The following is a 17,236-nucleotide window of genomic DNA, read 5'->3' as shown; positions in this document are numbered from 1 at the left end:
AATAGATTCTACATGCATTGCAGTTCTCTCTTGAAAGAGTACATCTCAATACAGTCTCTAATTGGAAATTGAAAACCTGTTTGCCTGAAAGAATTTTGTAAGACTTGGCCAAACGGATGGTGAAATGTAACCGACATAAACGTGTTCCTTGTATTCATGTTCTAAGCTAGGCTATCTCTTGAGTTTTGGTAAGGATAGTCTCCCAGTGCCCTGGCGAAAAGGGGTGGTTAGGCGAGCCTTGGTATCAAAATAGCTAAATCCCTGCAAATGAGAAGGTAAGAGCTGCTAGCTTGTTTGGGTTTGTACTGTTAGCGAGCAGGTTCGGGTAACTTGCCATTTTCAGCATGTAGGTTGCTAGCTTGGAGCATGTTGTTGTTGTTTCCCCTAGTGACACAGATTTCGAAAAAGAGCGTCGCCTGGAAGAGGAATCTAAATCAGAATTGAATTATGAGGTGTACAGCAAGGTGGCCTTGCTGTTAAACTTTGTACAGACATCAATGGTTCCCCGTGAATGAAACCCTATTCCTCTAGTTCCTCTAATTTAATTGTGGTGATCCCTGAACTTTTCAGTTGTGCTTTGGGTTTAGTGGAAATGTTGGCATACAAACTTGCTAAACTAGAATGATGAAAATGGTAAACAACATTATCTGGTGAACATCAGTTACTGTATCACTTTAATTTTGAGCATGTTGTCATGCACTGCTCTGCCTGAATACAGCCTCGCAAAGGAGCTAGCATAGATGTAAACTCAAAGCATTGTTTTAACCAAAACTCCAGCCAGTTGTTTTAGTTTCCTAACCTTAACCACTCCTCTTCTATGTTTGATTTCACATATCCACAGTCTTTCTTGAGCTTTAACGGTACTGGGGTTTCTTGATTGTTGGTGTTATCATACAGAGAACTTTTTACTTTTTGCTTTTGACTGGCATTATTTTTAATAATTTTTGTACATGTTAGCGATTTAAAGATACGTCATTTTCAAACTACATTTTATGTTATTGATTGGGATATCGAAAGAAAACACCTTCACTGAGAAGCAGGTGCTCTCCCATTCTGTTAATGGCGATGAGTTATAGATCTGAGGTAGCGGGAGTAGCCAGCCTGTCTGTTTAGTCTCCACTTGTGTTCTGCTCAGCTTCCTGGCTCTTCAAAGCATGTATAGTCACCTGATACAGGAGATGTTGCTGTTTGGTTTCAGCTTGTATGGACATTTTATCTCACGTGGGACATACCTGTATTGACAGTTTACATCAGGCTCTAACACTTAAACATGAAATGCACAGTCCTGGTGACTGCAGCATGAGGCAAGTAGGTTTAGCAGCGAGTTTAACAGGAAATGAATCACTTCGAGTGAAAGTCCACCTGACTTCCTGCCTGTTTGCAGTCTTACTTATCTTTTTCTTCACTGTATATCTAAGGATCCCCTGGCATGCGTAAATGAAATGTTTAGGTGTGTAGTTCCTTTGTATCTCAGATGGCAGTGGAGGTCTCAGTTTACTTTTCAGAACAGCAGAAACACAAACATTCACTGTAACCCAATCATCATCAGTGGTAACACAAACCACCGGCTTTATGTAAACAAGACTAGACATTCCTTAAGTTCACATGAAGCTGGCCACAGGCATGTGTATCCACGCACACACATACACATGCTCGCACACACTTAAAATTGTGTTGTTTTTATCTTGTATTTCGATTTGCAGAAAGTGAATCACATGGTTAGAGCCACTTTTTTAAATTGATCATTTTGACTTTAGCTGCTTTTGTGCATTGTCAGTGAATTACTAACCCATCCTGTTACTTCTTGTTTCAGTCGAAATTCTACATGAATTAACCATTTTAATAATAAACATTTTTCTTTATGAATTTTAAATAATGTGGGGATTATTTGGTTGGTGAAAATTACAGATTATACTGGCTGAAGTAATGTGATTGAGATTGATAAAGTTACATATCTGACCTGACACAGTACATTCGTCGTACATAGCATCTCATCTTTGTTGGAACTCCAGCCTGCACACTACTACTTCAACATATGAAGATCGGTTTACTTATTGTGAGAAGTACTATTCAGCCTTTGACAACAGCTGTTTAATGTGTTCTGTGGTTGTGGAGGGAGCTCTCTAAAGTCTGAGAAAACAACCCCAGCTATGCCATTAGTAAGGCTAACCCGAACGGTTCGAAGCTTTATAGCTTGTACTGTTGCCATGGTGATGGACATCCAAATCTGTATTTGAACGCTTCAGGGTTTTGTTTTTTGGATTTTTATTTTTTTTTTGAAAGAGAAAGGAGACGTTGCATTAGATGCACCAGAAAAGAGGGGAAAGACACTTCACACAATTCAGAACACTTTTTTGATTTTGATCATTACTTTTTAAGGTGACATTATTAAGTCCACCATCTTTATTGAAGAGCAGTAAGAAAATCGAAGGAGTACCTCTTTTAACTTGCTTGAGTGTCTTGGTGTTAAGGAACTGATTTTGGAAAGACTACATTTACTGTTAGTGAAGCAGTCTCATTAAATAATTTAAAATCAAAACACCTTCTGTAACTTCAAGACCTGCATCTTGTCTATGATTCTGTGATGTCAGTGTTTCATTATTTTCTCAGTGTAATTGGTGTTGCTATATATTGTGTATATTGTTACACCTGTTTTGGAGGCTGTCCTGGCAATCTCAGCAGGCAGTTGGCTGATATGGGTGGGTCGTTAGCAGATTAAACTCACCTTGGCCTTTTCCTTGGGCTATTAAAGCTTGCCCATGTGTACACATGGTGTGTGTCTCTCCATTCCTACACCTTGCATTTATTGTCTTATGTTAACTTTAGTTTGATAAATTACTTGTCTGAAGTAAAGTCTCTTGTCACAATATGTTCAACAAAAGAAATGTTAATGTGTAGGTTATGGTTAGTGATGAATGGAGTTAGATGAGAGATTTTTGTCAGTCACAGGACCTGACGGGCTGGCGTTGGTCACTAATGGACGTCACATGAAACAACTGTTTTCTTTGGAGTAGTGGTTTATTGCTGTTTAAGCAGTTTATTTATCACTGTTGTGACTGATCTCACTATTTATCCAAAGAAAACTGAGGTGAAATGGATACAGCACAGATCAATGGATGCAGTGTATGAGTATCTCTGTATTCTGGCTCATGAAGACATCACTGCACGCCAGGGTTCCTGTGTGAGTGTCTAGACTCAGGGGCATGAGTAAATCATGACATCACTGCCCCAAGGGCGAGTGATAAGAGACCTGTCTGAAAAACACAAAAGCTTCATTGAAACCAGAGGACTGACTCATCCTGCGGACAGGTTTTTACACATTAGCCTCCAAATAAGATCATAATATAACATTAATCTATCGTGTTAAATGTATTCATGGCTGATATTAATACTTCTCCTACTGCTACTTCAAATGTGATTACTGGTGTTCATACTGGTGGTGTTTTTTATTGTAGGATATTACAATAAAAAGTAAAAACAAAACAGACAGACTTAATGTTTTTTAGGGGGTTCTTTCCTTTTTTGATAGGTGGTTTGATAGGCTGCCATGACCTTCATTGTGTTTGATTACATTTTTAGTACCCTTTTTCTGTCTTCTGTTTCTATTGTCCTCTTAGACTTTTGTGTCATAAAGGATTATTCTGTATGAATAATGAAATTTGACAGAAACAAAAGGGTTTTTAATCCCTCTGACTTTGGTGTCTTTTGTTCTGAAATGAGGAACGTAACACATGATTACTGAGTGAGAATAGCAGTGACTAAGATTGACTCCATTCTCTCTGGCTGCCCTTCAGTGTGGGTGGGTGGCATCGATCCACATGTACTTCGTCAGTCACTGAACTGTGCCCATAGAAGTGGCACCGTCAGCTGGAAAATCTTGGCACCAGCTGTTCCCTCTCCCCTTGGACTTAGTCATGTTAATAATAACTATCCTTTGACCTCCATAATCAACAGCCAACCTAACCCCTCGACTGGTTATCTGGGTCTATTATAAGAGGATTCTGTCTCATTGCCCCTGATAAGCACAGACACACCCCTGATCACTCCTCCTCTTCCTCTCTCTGAAAAGCTGCCCCACTTCCTACATTGTGTAAAATGAGGTGGCAGAGACGATGTCATTCGTCAGCGGAAGTGGAACAAAACGTTGATTACTGCCAACAATGAAGCTAAAGATAGAACACTCAGCTGGGAGATAAGAAGTTAGTTAATGGTTATACTAGTATGTTGTGAAATATTACGCAGTGTGGTCAAGCAGGCCAACATGGTAAACGGATAATCTCATCCAACACTTAATTTAAAGCTGCAATCATTAATATTTTTAAATAACCACACTCAAGACCACATGTAGTGAGAAAGCAATCGCTTGCAGACGAGCCCATACAATTACAACTAACTCTCAAGCTTTAAGCCTCTTCGTTGTCATAGTTTTAGTTTAAGCTATATGTACAATGTGGTTCGCTTAAATTTATCTCATTTCCAGCAGCAGTCAGCTCTGATAAGCACCACCATACTCTACCGGCCCAGCACCAAACAGCAGACAGATAAAGTCAGTTACTGCTTCGCAAAAGTGTGGGGTTTTTTTTTGTTTTTTTTTTGCTAGTTGTGGATTATTCTGACAAAAATGATTTATTGAAGCTTTGATTTATCATTAAACCAGATTAATGCAGAGGAGATTTTAAAAGGCAAATGTCATTGTGCAATGTAGACTTTGTAAAGATGGCAGACAAGCAGGATGTGGCTTGGGTGGATGTTTTTTGAGAAACCACACTATATAACTCAGGACGCACATACAGTATTACATCTTTTATTGCCCATATTTAGAGTTGAACCTGTGTGTGTGTGTGTGTGTGTGTGTGTGCGTGTGTGTTTGGCCCAACTTTTGAGAAGCCATCCATCAGAGGTTTCAATCATCATTCCATCTTTCCCCACAGTTTTGCCTACATTTTTAGACAAAGCTGGTCTTTTGCCATAGTTAATTCATTCAATCATCGCTTCTACCTGTGACTGACGCATGCATGTATTTGGCTTTCAGAGCGCTGTCAGCTCAGAGGAAAGTTGTTGATGGGATAGTTGTCAGTTTGGTTCACAGAACAGAGGGATGAAGGTGTTAAAAACAAAACTTGCCCCTTCATCACAACTAGGGCTGCACGATATGGTAAAAAAAAAACACATTTTGCCATGTTAAGGTTCTCTCCTGCAAGGCATGTAACCTCTAGTGGAACTGTTCTGTGGACAACAGATCAGACTGGTTGTACTGGGCATCTTCCAGATGTAATTGTATGTTTGTGTGAACAAGATGTGCTCCACTGTTCATATTGTTTTTTAAAAAAGAAAGCACTTTTTGTCAACCTATGATGGTCATAGGAAACTATACATTGCATGTGACGCACAATATACATAATTGTATTTAAGGCTGGAACAATTACATGATAGATTCAGTTGGCAGAAAATGAATCAGCAGCATTGTTTTCATTGATTAATCATCATTTTTAATCAGCAAAGTTCTCCAAAATTCTGTAGTTCAGCTTCTCAAATGAAGATTTGTTGCATTTCTGCATTTTATATCATTGTAAATTAAATGTTCTTGTGTTTTGGACTGTTGGTTGAACAAAATAAGAAATTTAAAGTGAAAACAGACGACTCCCATCCCCACTACCACTCCCTTACCCTGTGAAAGCAGATAGAAATGGTGCCAAGATGCCAGCCTGACTGGATTGCCAGTCAGCCTGGTGGCAGACAAAACAGCATAGTGAAGCATGGTTCTAGGCAACCAATCTAAACATCGACTGTGCAATCAGCACTTCATAACGAGAAGATAAAGCAAAATAAAAGTGTCTGTTGCCATCTTAAAGACGTCTCTTAATGTTTTTTCAGTGGTCCTCGACACTGTAAACATTAAGCAATGATGAATTGATTAATCAATAAGGAAAAAAACATTTGTTGTGTACATTTTTAATTGTTATTATTGATATTGTTGTTGTTATTGTCTGGTTTCATCAGGACGTTTGATAGCTCCACGAACATAAATTCTCTGCTTTCTCTCAGCGATGTAACTTCCATTTTTCTCAGATCCTGACTTCTGACTCAAACTGGAGCGTTGTGGTTGTGACACTGTCACTACTTTAACCAAGATATGGGCGGTCAGCATGCTTGCATGTTACAAGGTTTCTTAGTCGTGGGAAATTGTGTTTGTGGCAGTTTTGAATGACCAATAATTTATGGTTTGAAGGGTTAGGGAACGTGTTTGTTTCTTCTCAGTTTTTTAGCTTGTTGGAGACAGCAGGTTTCAGGTCTGTTGTTCTGAAATGGTTTTGAATAACCTCTGGGCCATTGGCAGCTGTTATTGTTGACTGAAAAAATGAAAGGTCAACACGCATGAATACCCTTGGAAATGTGTATGTGTGTTTGCTCCGTGTCAGCCTTCTCTGAAACAACCACAGTGGCCATGAAAATGCTTCTTTACAAGGTATAGGCGAGCTCATGATAATGTGTTCCAAAAGTTAGATAAGAGCACATATAGCCTAAGTCTTTGTTTAACACTCATGATTCAGTTATCAATGCTGCAAATAATGAAAACACTGTAGCAGCTTAAACACACCCATATGATAAAAGCAACTGTGATGCTTACAGCCAGAGGGAGTGGGCAGAGGTCTGAAGGTCACTGTTGGGCCTCAGCTGATACTAAATGACTAATCACATCATCAAAGCTGATGACTGTAGTTTGGAGCACAGTTAATATCTCTAAATTACAAGTCATTACCTGGATACAAAAGCAGTGCAGCCTGTATTAACTAAATGATTTCAAAATATCATATAGAGTTGTTGAACTTTCTGACTAAACTTTGGCCTATGATTCATCACAGTCCGAGCTTGTGGCCTCAACTGTCATGACTCAGGAAATAACTTCAGAACACCCATTTACAAAAAAATCTAGTTCCTTTTGTCTCAGATCTGTCCAGCCCTTTCTTCAACATCTTCATCTGAAAAAGTGTTTTTTATGCTGCTTTCTATCTGACTACTGGAAAATGAGATCAGGTCAACTGAGGACACCACTTACTGCTGCAAAGGAGAAGCCAATGCTTAATGTAATTCTCTGCTGACATAGATACCATCAAAAGTGACCCTAGGCTGGTGAAGAGGCAGTATTTACACAACTTATTACCAAGCAAGCCTAATACAAATATTAAGACAATGAAATAGAAGAAATACTCAGAGGATTTAATGATTAATTCACTTTTTGTCATACACATGTCATACAAAGAAAGCCTGGTGAAAATCTAGCAACTAAATGTGTGGTATATGTTTTGTTGTCCTGATATACAGAGTCAGTGTGTCTCCTCATGTCACAATGTCTGTCTGAATTTGAGGCCAATAGAGTAGAATGTTGTGGACATTTCCTGGCATGATATGTAACGTGCAGAGTACAGATTACACGTCTGCTGGTTGTTTTATGATGTAACTTCTTGCAGGGATAAGCCTCTTACACACACATGCATGCAAACATACGCAGGAGGTGGTGTGTAGTCTGCTTGCAAACATCATTAACTGATCTGACAGGAGTGGGCATAGCTCATCAGCAACCAGTGAAAAGTGGTGAGTGATGAGAACTAGTTTGACATAGCCAACATCATAGATTCTTTGAGTTAACTGAAAGTAAAACTCTACTGCCAGGATAAACACCACTCATTTAAAAAGTATCTGATGTTTTGGTGATGGTGGTGGAGAGCGTTATCTAACACATGGCTTCAGAATCTCCCATTGGTGCTCAGTTGGGTTGAAGTGTTTGGTTGGATGTATACAGTATTTCCACTACATTAATTCAGGAGCGGTGCACCACAGCAGCTTGATAAAACGGGAAATTGAACATTATTATCTAGATAACAAACAAACACTAAAAACAAACCAGAGACCATGACTACTCAGTAATCATTAATACATTATTACGAGACCATACACCTCTTTGAACTCAGCCTTCATTTTGATCTTAACCACACTTTGACACTGTGACGTTGTGCTGCGACAAAATCTGTTTACAGACAGACAGACAGGCAGAAAAGATGAAAACATTGCCAGCTGTGCTAGAGCAGACGGGAATGATTGGAACTGGGTTACAGTGATCTGATAAATGTGAGCCAGGGGTGTAGAGGACCACTCGGGTGCTCAGGACCACTGCAGACCTGTACGTTTTGTGATTATATCTTGCACGGTTGGGACACTATCGCACTGATAAACATCTGTCCACAGACAAACAAACATTTAAACACCTGCCACAGTACTCAAAAACACTTCTGTGTCTCCAGGACCACATTTTATCATGAAACACACAGACTCACACATTGAAAACATTACCAACCAATGCTGATGTGGCTGGTAACAAGCATAACCAAATATGAACAAAATTAGTGCTGCAGCCGCTTATAGCAGACCAACAAACCAACAAGAATTGATGGGACACAAATACCAGAATGAACTCCTGCAACTACTCCTTCAAAACAATTACAGAGGAAACACTGTGTATATGTACTTGGTTGCTGGGTCTTCTCTCTCCCCTGACATAGTCGGTTGACAGGCCTTGCAAAAGACAATGGCAGTCCCCAACTGTTGTATGATCAATTGCCTAATCTTCTTAGTTCTTGAAATGTGTTAGAAACACAAACACAAATGCACTGATGCAAAGTTTAGAGGCGTGTAGAGAGTTGTGTAGTTCCTGAATTCTGCTCTTGTGGTTTCTTAGTTCCTGAGACTGTCTGGTTGAAAGGCTCTAATAGAGGGCATGAAGCCGTGCATCAATTTTATCTTCCCTTTCACTGAGGCAGCTCTCAAAGCAGGGTTTCTGCCTGTTACTGATCTAACAGAGGTAACTCAGGACGTGTCTGAACGAACAGCCCAGGCTCTGTTCTGCTGCAGGGGATTCCCTTACAGTCAGGGGTAATAGATCATAAGATCAGATGGCCGTGTTTGACATGTCTCACTGAGAGGCATTAAAAAGGAGACGAGGGAGGGGGATGTTGGAAAAGAGAGCCGGACTAATTGTTTGCAGCGCTTAAAGATTTAATGAAGGTAGTAAGTGTAGCATCGGATTACTCCAACGTCCTGTGGTACAGAGTGAAGGCTGTGACCTCTGGAGTTTGTCGAAGAAACCAGAAATATTTTTAACAAAGGGTTATAGGAAAACTGGGGGAACAGAGGTTTCAGTGCATTTTGTTCTCTGGCCTTCACAGCTAGCGAGAGCTGACCTCACAGTAAAATTAGTCTTTAAAGCACAGGATGGTCTGTCCATCAGAAATGGACCAGTGGGGCCTGACAACTAGACATATTTGTTAAAAATTCAACTTTAATTGAAGTGCCTTCAGTCCCACTGATCTCATTCCCTCTTGTTGTCCAGCGGACGACCAGGGCCACGACACCCTCTGTCAACGTTACCGACGCGTTGTTATTTCCTAACTGTATATTCAGTGGTTGTCTGTATGTGTTGTTGGGCGTGTTTTTCTCATGGTTGCTATGTAAAAACAAACAGTCAGCGGCAGAGCTGATGCAGAGGAGTGTGATCAGTGGTTTCCACGCTGGCAAAAACACCGCCTGGCTCTCACAGCTGCAGTGTCTTTGGGCTCCTTAGGTGAAGCACATATGCTGGGTGGCAGAGCAGCGGCCTACTAGCTCCAGCTAACGAGCCTAAAGCCACTCTTGCAGCGAAAAGCGGCTCTGGAGAATGAGTCTAGAGGTTGGTGTGCCAGTGTGAAGAGACATTACCGGAGCCTGTGTGATTTAACAGTTTGAGTGAGGCATAGAGTGCCGAAGTCCCGCCTCTTCCGGCAGACCCCATGGGACCTTATCCCCGAAAAACTTTGTATGGTACTGAATGGAGAGAGATAAATTATTTTGAATCCATTTAAATTGTGCCATGAATTACTCATATGATGTTTGTCAATGTAAAAGATCATTTTTCAACTTGAGAAAGTCACAGTTTGTCATAAAACCAATGTAATATGATATTGTGAAAATACGTAAAAATAATAAATAAAAAAATAATTATAAAGACAGCCGACAGTGGCGTTTGTGGCGTCGTCTCGTTGAATGGTCACCAAAACCTGTAACTTAAACAGCAGTTGTCAGTATGGCCAGATTTATTGTGATTTTGTTCTTTTTGATTACCTTTTCTATGCCATGGTGGCAGCCATGTTGGTGTTGGTGACGTATGTTGAGCGAGACTATGTAGTTCACTGAGTGTTTAACACAAATTACATGATATTTTACTTTATTTACGTCAAACTGCGACTTTCTAGACTTGAAAAATAAGGTCCCATGGGGTCCACAGGAAGGGGCATGACTTCGGCACTCTATAGAGAACGCAACCAAGGAAGCCAACCAATCATAGGCTGAGTAGGGCGGATCTAATGAGAAGGAGTCTGTCTTCTTGAGCAGTATGATTGCGCCCTCTGCTCAAACAGAACAATACAGCAACAAGAACAGATAACAGAATGCATTCATACTGATTTCCCTTGTTAGATCCATGAACTTTACAAGCAAAGTAACCACATGATAGGTTGGTAGATATTGTCACAGTCTCTTGATGGTATCGCAGCATTTTATTATCGCGAAATTCAGTATATCGTTACATCCCTACTAATTAGTCAGAGTTATTCTAGCATTTGCCACCAAAACATATCCTAAATTTCAGTTTACTTTTACGTTACAAGAACACAGATTAAACTGCTGCATCCTCTGCATGTTTAGTTTCTACAGAAGCCTCATTTAAAACAATTGGGTCTTATCACGCAATCACTGCTTTGGGAGTTGCCGTGCCTCATTATACTGGAATGTATAAATGACATCCGAGGAGCCTTTTAGTGCATGTGAGGAATGCTGATCAATTCATTTAATTCAAGTGGTCCTCTCTAATCTCATTCCTACTCCTCCTGACCTACATCAGAATGAAATCCTAGTCATAAAGACACAGTTCTTCTGTTTTGTCTGAAAGGTCGTGGGTTTCCTCATCCTGCTTTCTTCCAGTAAAGTTCAGACCTAAAACAAACTCACTGAGGCTCCTTTTGTGCATCCAGACGTCAGCTGAAACTGACCTCATTGAAATCAGTGTAAATAAGGAACTGTCATTATCAGGCCAGCTTCCCTGCATGCTTCCCACCAAGCCCCCAAGCTGACTCATTTTTCCCATCTCCTGATGCAACAGGTAGCAAGCGCTGACTGAATCCCACATGCACAGTTCAGAAACAGCTGTTGCTAAAGCAATATGACTCACTCAGTGTTGACTGGTCAAATGTGTGCCAGTTTGAAAACAAAATTTTCTGTCCAGAAAATAAAGCTATACATTTGAAAGTCTGGATAGTGTACCTTGCACATACAATATTTCTCAGGAAGTTATGCCCTGAAGGACAAAATTCTGCATAGGGAGAAGTAGAAGAGAAAAGTTGGAGTGACATCAATGATATTACCAAAAACGTATGAAGAAAATAATGTCCTCTAGAAACTATTTTTTACCAGAATCCCTCACCCCTCTTTTAACTGCCTTACTAAACTATGTATAACTATAACTACTTGCTGATATTTAAGATAACATCCACCAGTGAAACTGGCCTAAACAACAAACACATTTAACTGCAGTATTCTTTAAGTATGGCTGGGTATTGAACCTGAATACTTTTTTTAAATGAACAAATGTATCAAAAGCATTAAGTATCAAAGCTGTCAAGTATCAAAAGCTGGCATAAATGCCTGATCAGATCCATAATCCTCTGTTCTTATTGTTTGATTGGATATTTCTTGATTTAAATCAGAAATTTTGCACTTCTAGTGGATTTTATTTAGGCAAAAATCTTCTTTGGCTGATTGTGTTCAGACAACATATAACAAATGTTAAGTTTGGCTTCTTTAGTAAAACTAGAATGGCACTTATGAGAGTGCATACCTCCACCATGGCCCAACAGTCCTTAATTCAATCAAGCCTAATCCAATATCAAATTTGATAGCCATATATTTTAAACTCCTATTTCAAGTAAGAGAAAGCAATTCTGGAGAAAATTTAGGCCAAATACCAATCAGGGAATGATAAATATGTCAGATTTTGCAAAAATCTTGCAACTTAAAGAAACTGAGAAAAAAATTCCTGGATCCATCAGCAGGATCTGCACCAAAAGTTAATGGGGTCTATTCTGGGCCAAGACCCATCCTCCATCCGAGTTTCCTGGAAATCCATTTGGTAGTTTTTGTGTAATCCTTCTGACCAACCAACCAACCAACCAACAAACGGAGGTGAAAACATAACCTCCTTATTTTCTATTTAAATTATGGTTGTGATATCAGATTCAGCACCGAAAGTCAGATTTTGTATCAGCACCAGTATCAACAAATTTCAAACAAGACCAAGCCATGTATGAGCATGATGATATGATCTGATACACTACAACACAATGAGGTGTGGTGTTTCCTCTGCCGAGTCTGTTTCGTATCTTATGACACTTTCTGTTTGACTTTTTCATCTCTTCTGTGACTAAAAGCAGGATATACTTTACAGATGCACAATGGCACGAACCAGATCATCTTCCTGAGTTGTTTTTTTACTGAACAGCACCACACCTTCGACTCCCAACCCACATCCTCCATGACCCACCAACACTCTGTTCTAACCCACATCAGAGAAACCTTTGATACAATAAAACACAACAGTCACGTTAAGGCAGTGAGACCTGGCAGCACTATTGATTGCATCTTCTCTTCTGGATATGTCTGCCCACACAGTCTAATTGTAAAATCAAATGAGTAGTAGAACCAGGATCGTCTCCGCCTACAGACACTCTCATTGAACCATGTAGAGGACCTTGACAGACTCCAGTGTGTTGGCAACAAATTCAGGCAGCTGCTGAGTCAGAGCATGCTCTGCTGCTGGCTTCTCTCTTACTACTGACTGTCAGCCTCCCTCAGGCTGTGGTTTAATCTGTAGAGAGCTGGCCCCTGGCATAGATTCCTGTGCTGGCAGTTGCAAGGTGTGATCCAAAGCCGCTGGTGTGTGGTAGACAAGTTGGAAACTTAGCTGCAGGATTTCAGTCTTTTATCTGGTTTGTGAAGAACTACTTGATCGCAAATTTATCAAGAATCTGGTCCTATTTCTTGCCTCAAATTGATTTGCCAACTGCATTAGTAGAATAAATGCCTGATGGGCCTTCCTGGACCACAATGATTGAAGTGACATTTATTAGAAAACAAAATATGTTTGTATTTCTTAATACCTTGAATATATCCTCTTATAACTTAAAATATATTGTTATAATGTGAAAATATCTTACTATAACCTCAAAATATGTTGTTGTAACACTAAACTAAACTGCTCATTTCACTACATGAACTTGAAAATATCTTGTTATAACTTAATACTGATCCTTTTTTTGCCTGGCATTTCTTGATATTCATTAATATAACAGTAGTTGATGGAAATGTAACTTGATGGACATAACTATGGAGGTAATTCTGCATAATTGTTTGGGGCAAATAGGACTTGGTTAGTCACACAGGATACAGAACAGAAATAACATCAGCAAAAATCCCATGAAGTCAACTAGAACCAGGCTCAAGGTAAAAGACTCATATGAAGGTTTTGGGCTTCTACCACCCTCATGGTGTCTGTGACATCTTCCTCGTGTGTCTGGATGTGCGTCTCATCAAACACATCATCTCTACTCCTGGTCAGTGTGTCTGTAGAGAGGCCAGCCCATTATCCAGTTGCAGACAGCCAGTCTCTGTGCCGAAGCAGGCCGTCTCTAGTGACACAACTATTCACTATTCAGCTCTGCTACAGCCGCTCTTCCTGCAGCTGATGCTGCTGCTGCTGGGGATATTAACAGATTACCTCTGTGCTGACATTTCATGGGCTGAGCTCTTTACTTTTCCACAACAGAAAGCTGTAAACAATAACTTGTCACAGTAATGGCTCTTGTTTCTGTCTTATTTATGTACTTCACACTCACATTGTTGCTTCTGTGAAGTGTAATGACTCCACAAAGCTCACACGGCGTGTTAATGTGGAGTATAAAGGTATTATTCCTCATGAATGAGGCAGATGGCTGGAGGGGCAGATTGCAGGGCTTAATTAATGACCAAATAAATGGACGTTTGTCGCATGGCTGAAGGGCACCTCTTGGTTTTGTGAGCTGCAGATTTTGGTTTTTGTTTTTACCGGCAGCAGAGGTCCCTCCCCCTTCCCCCAAACTGTGCCAGCAGTCCTGCCGGTGTGGAGAGCGCAGCCATCTGCCACTCTGAGCGTGTGTGTGTGTGTGTGTGTGTGTGCTCTGTGATGCCAGCACAGGATACTGCCTGGGTGTGAGCCTATGATTGGTCAAACACAGTCTGTGGCATGACAGGTTTTTTTTTTTACTTCAGAGCCTGTCTTTTAGGTTTTGTTTTTGCTTTTTTGCCTGGATATGTTCCCATAAAACCAGAAATCTTTTAGAGTTGTGCCAAAATCATGTCGGTAGTCCATGTTTGTGTAGCCAAACTGTCATGTAGGGTTGGGCATTATAACGACAGCAAGTAGACAGTTTGTTAAAATCTTTCTGAGGCAGCAAGCCCCAATGTCTAGGCCATTAGACCATTGTGGGAATTGTTGCAAATCTATGAAAAGGACAGCATTATGGCAGTATTGGATCAGCAGGATGTTTGCATCAATGTGATGAAGCACCTTGGTATTAAGACAGAAATATCTCTATCATTGTTGGGTAGATTGCCTTGACAGTATGTACAGATATTCATGACCCCTAGAGGATCTTGCTGACTTTGATGATCCCCTGACTTTTCTAATTTGAATGATTTTGTTATCCTTTAATCACCATTTAATTTCTCCAATACTGTGGTTTATGACCAAATGGTTTAACTCCAGCTGTAAGCTGATTTATATTTCGTGATATTTAGCAAATGTGTGCATGCTGACATGCTTAACAAAGACAGTGAACACAGAAAACATTTTACCTGCACATGTCGGCATTATATCAGCATAGTCACTGTTAGCATGCTAGCATTTAGCTCAAAGCACCACTGTGCTTTAGACATTAGCATGGCTGTAGACTAAGAGTCTTGTTTTCATTATTGATGAATGTTGATTGTGTTTTCATTAACTCATTAGAGTCTATTAAATGTTAAAACATAATGAAAAATGCCCACAGACACTCACAACATCAAAAACAAAACAAAACTTCACAACAGATTCTGGTAATTTTCTCAGTTCAACCAACAGAAAATGTATTTGTGCAGATGTGTGTATCATATATCTACACTTTGCATTGACAATTACATACACTGTGCCTGTAACTGAACATTGTTAGCAAGTCTTTGGTGAGATTTCTTATTCTTTTTTTTACCTTTTCTTGTTACGTATTGCCTGATTTAAGTGTTGTTCATGTTATTTTGGATATTGTGGGGGTAATGTTGTTGAAGATTAAATAAAGTGTTTGTACTCTGAGAAATGAAACAAGGAAGTGAAGACATTCAGAAGCTACAGTGGGACATTTAACATTCATACTTATCCATGTCTGTCTGTCTGTCTGTCCGTCTGGCTGACTGTCTGTCTGACTGTCTGCCTGCTTATCGGAATACTGAGATAATACTGAGGCTGGGCCATCTTTCTGTTTAATCCTCTGGCTTCTGTCACAGTGTTGTGTGTGTGTGTGTGTATGTATGCGTGTGTGTGTGTGTGTTATCAGAGAGTTTTCATTTCCTCACAGAGAGACAAGGGGGATAGAGAGAGGAGAGATGACAGAGAGAGGCTGAGTTCGCACTGCACAATAATGTTCCTGCTGCTCACTTTTTTCATTGTTGGTTAACCGTTGTCTATCACAGAATGATCTGGCACCAGTGTGAACTTTCCACACACTGCCTTTGTGTAGAGTTAAAATGATGTTATCTGGATCTTTGAATCAAGCGTGAGAAGATGATCATTTCCTGTACACTAAGCAACCGCACGGGGGAACAGACAAAACATCACAAAGTGTATTCACATTACTTTAAAATCATGCTCAAACTCTTGTCTGGAAGGCTTTTACCGCAAAGAGAAAATAACTGCTGCTCTTAACAACTTTTTGTTCTTGTTGTGCTTGTGCGCAGTTACTGTTTTTGTTTTTCCAAAATCGAGTTTTTGGCATTAAAACAGGTCAACATTGGATTCAGGTTCAGTTGAAAAAAATGTCTTGCATCTCTTTATGTTCATTCATGCATTCTTCTGTATTATCAGCTTTATCCAACCTGTTGCTTGATCACAAGCATTACCGCCATCATCATCCCATTGAAACGCAGGTCTAACATGACGCTGCAGGTGACGTTCAGTCAGTGCTGTGACCAGTCAAACCTGATGCATCCAGGTCTTTATTCACAGTGACCTCTTTACTTTCACAACAGCTCTCAGATAAAGTTACTCTTCCTCTTTCATCTGTTGACACAAACACAGCCCGCTGTGATTATTTACCACTGCAGCAGAGTGAACACGAGCACTGCCAGAGGCCAATAATTATTTGGCCTGTTCTGAATTATTCACACTGAGGTGTTCAAACTGACTGCTGCTCTAAATGATATTAATGTGAACGATGATTTCCATGGAGGTGTGTTCCCAGCATCAGTTCAGAAAATGATTGTGAAAAGTTTTTTTGGTTACACGCTAAGAGTAAGACGTAACAGAGGATGGTTCTGTCATTTACAAGACAAAGTTCAACACTTAACCACTGGAAAGAGAGTGACAGAAAAGTCAGAATGACAATTTACATGTGTCCAAAAGGATTTTGTTTGTCGGACAAACATTTTGGCTCTTGTGTCTTATCAAGAAAATAATCTGCAGATGAATAAATAATGAAAACGACCCTTGGTTGCAGCCCTACAATGACAGTAGATTGACTCTTGTTTCTGTTCTGTTTTTCACAGCCATCAAGGTGAACTGTCAGGGCTCATGTGGGATCTCCAACAAAATGAACGACAGCTCGTGGGCTCTGGAGGAGCAGTACTTCAACAGCACGTTGTCCGTTGCTGACAAAGGTGAGGGCCGAACAGCAGACAGACTTCTTACTTTATTGGCTGCTGTTGATCTTCATTCATATTTGTGTACACTATTAAGAAACATCATCCATCTCATGTGTACTACAGTGAATGGATACCAATGGCTGCCTGGAAGTAAAACACTAAAAGTGAAATGGTGTAAATCTGTAAAACACCTGTGTGGCCCTTGAACAACACAACACCTTTATGTTCA

General features: G+C 40.1%; 1 protein-coding gene across 1 annotated transcript in view; it reads left to right on the top strand.

Annotated features, from left to right (window-relative positions):
- arrdc1b (arrestin domain containing 1b) overlaps positions 1 to 17,236 on the top strand; it is a 39,373-nt gene that overhangs the window by 4,614 nt on the left and 17,523 nt on the right. The window contains exon 2 of the mRNA XM_073478578.1: positions 16,912 to 17,022. Within this exon, the coding sequence (XP_073334679.1) occupies positions 16,912 to 17,022 (111 nt within the window). The remainder of the gene's footprint in view (positions 1 to 16,911; positions 17,023 to 17,236) is intronic.

This window comes from Pagrus major, chromosome 12 (assembly GCF_040436345.1).
Source record: "Pagrus major chromosome 12, Pma_NU_1.0".
In the NCBI taxonomy this organism is placed as follows: Eukaryota; Metazoa; Chordata; class Actinopteri; order Spariformes; family Sparidae; genus Pagrus; species Pagrus major.
This window is presented reverse-complemented; position numbering and strand designations above follow the sequence as displayed.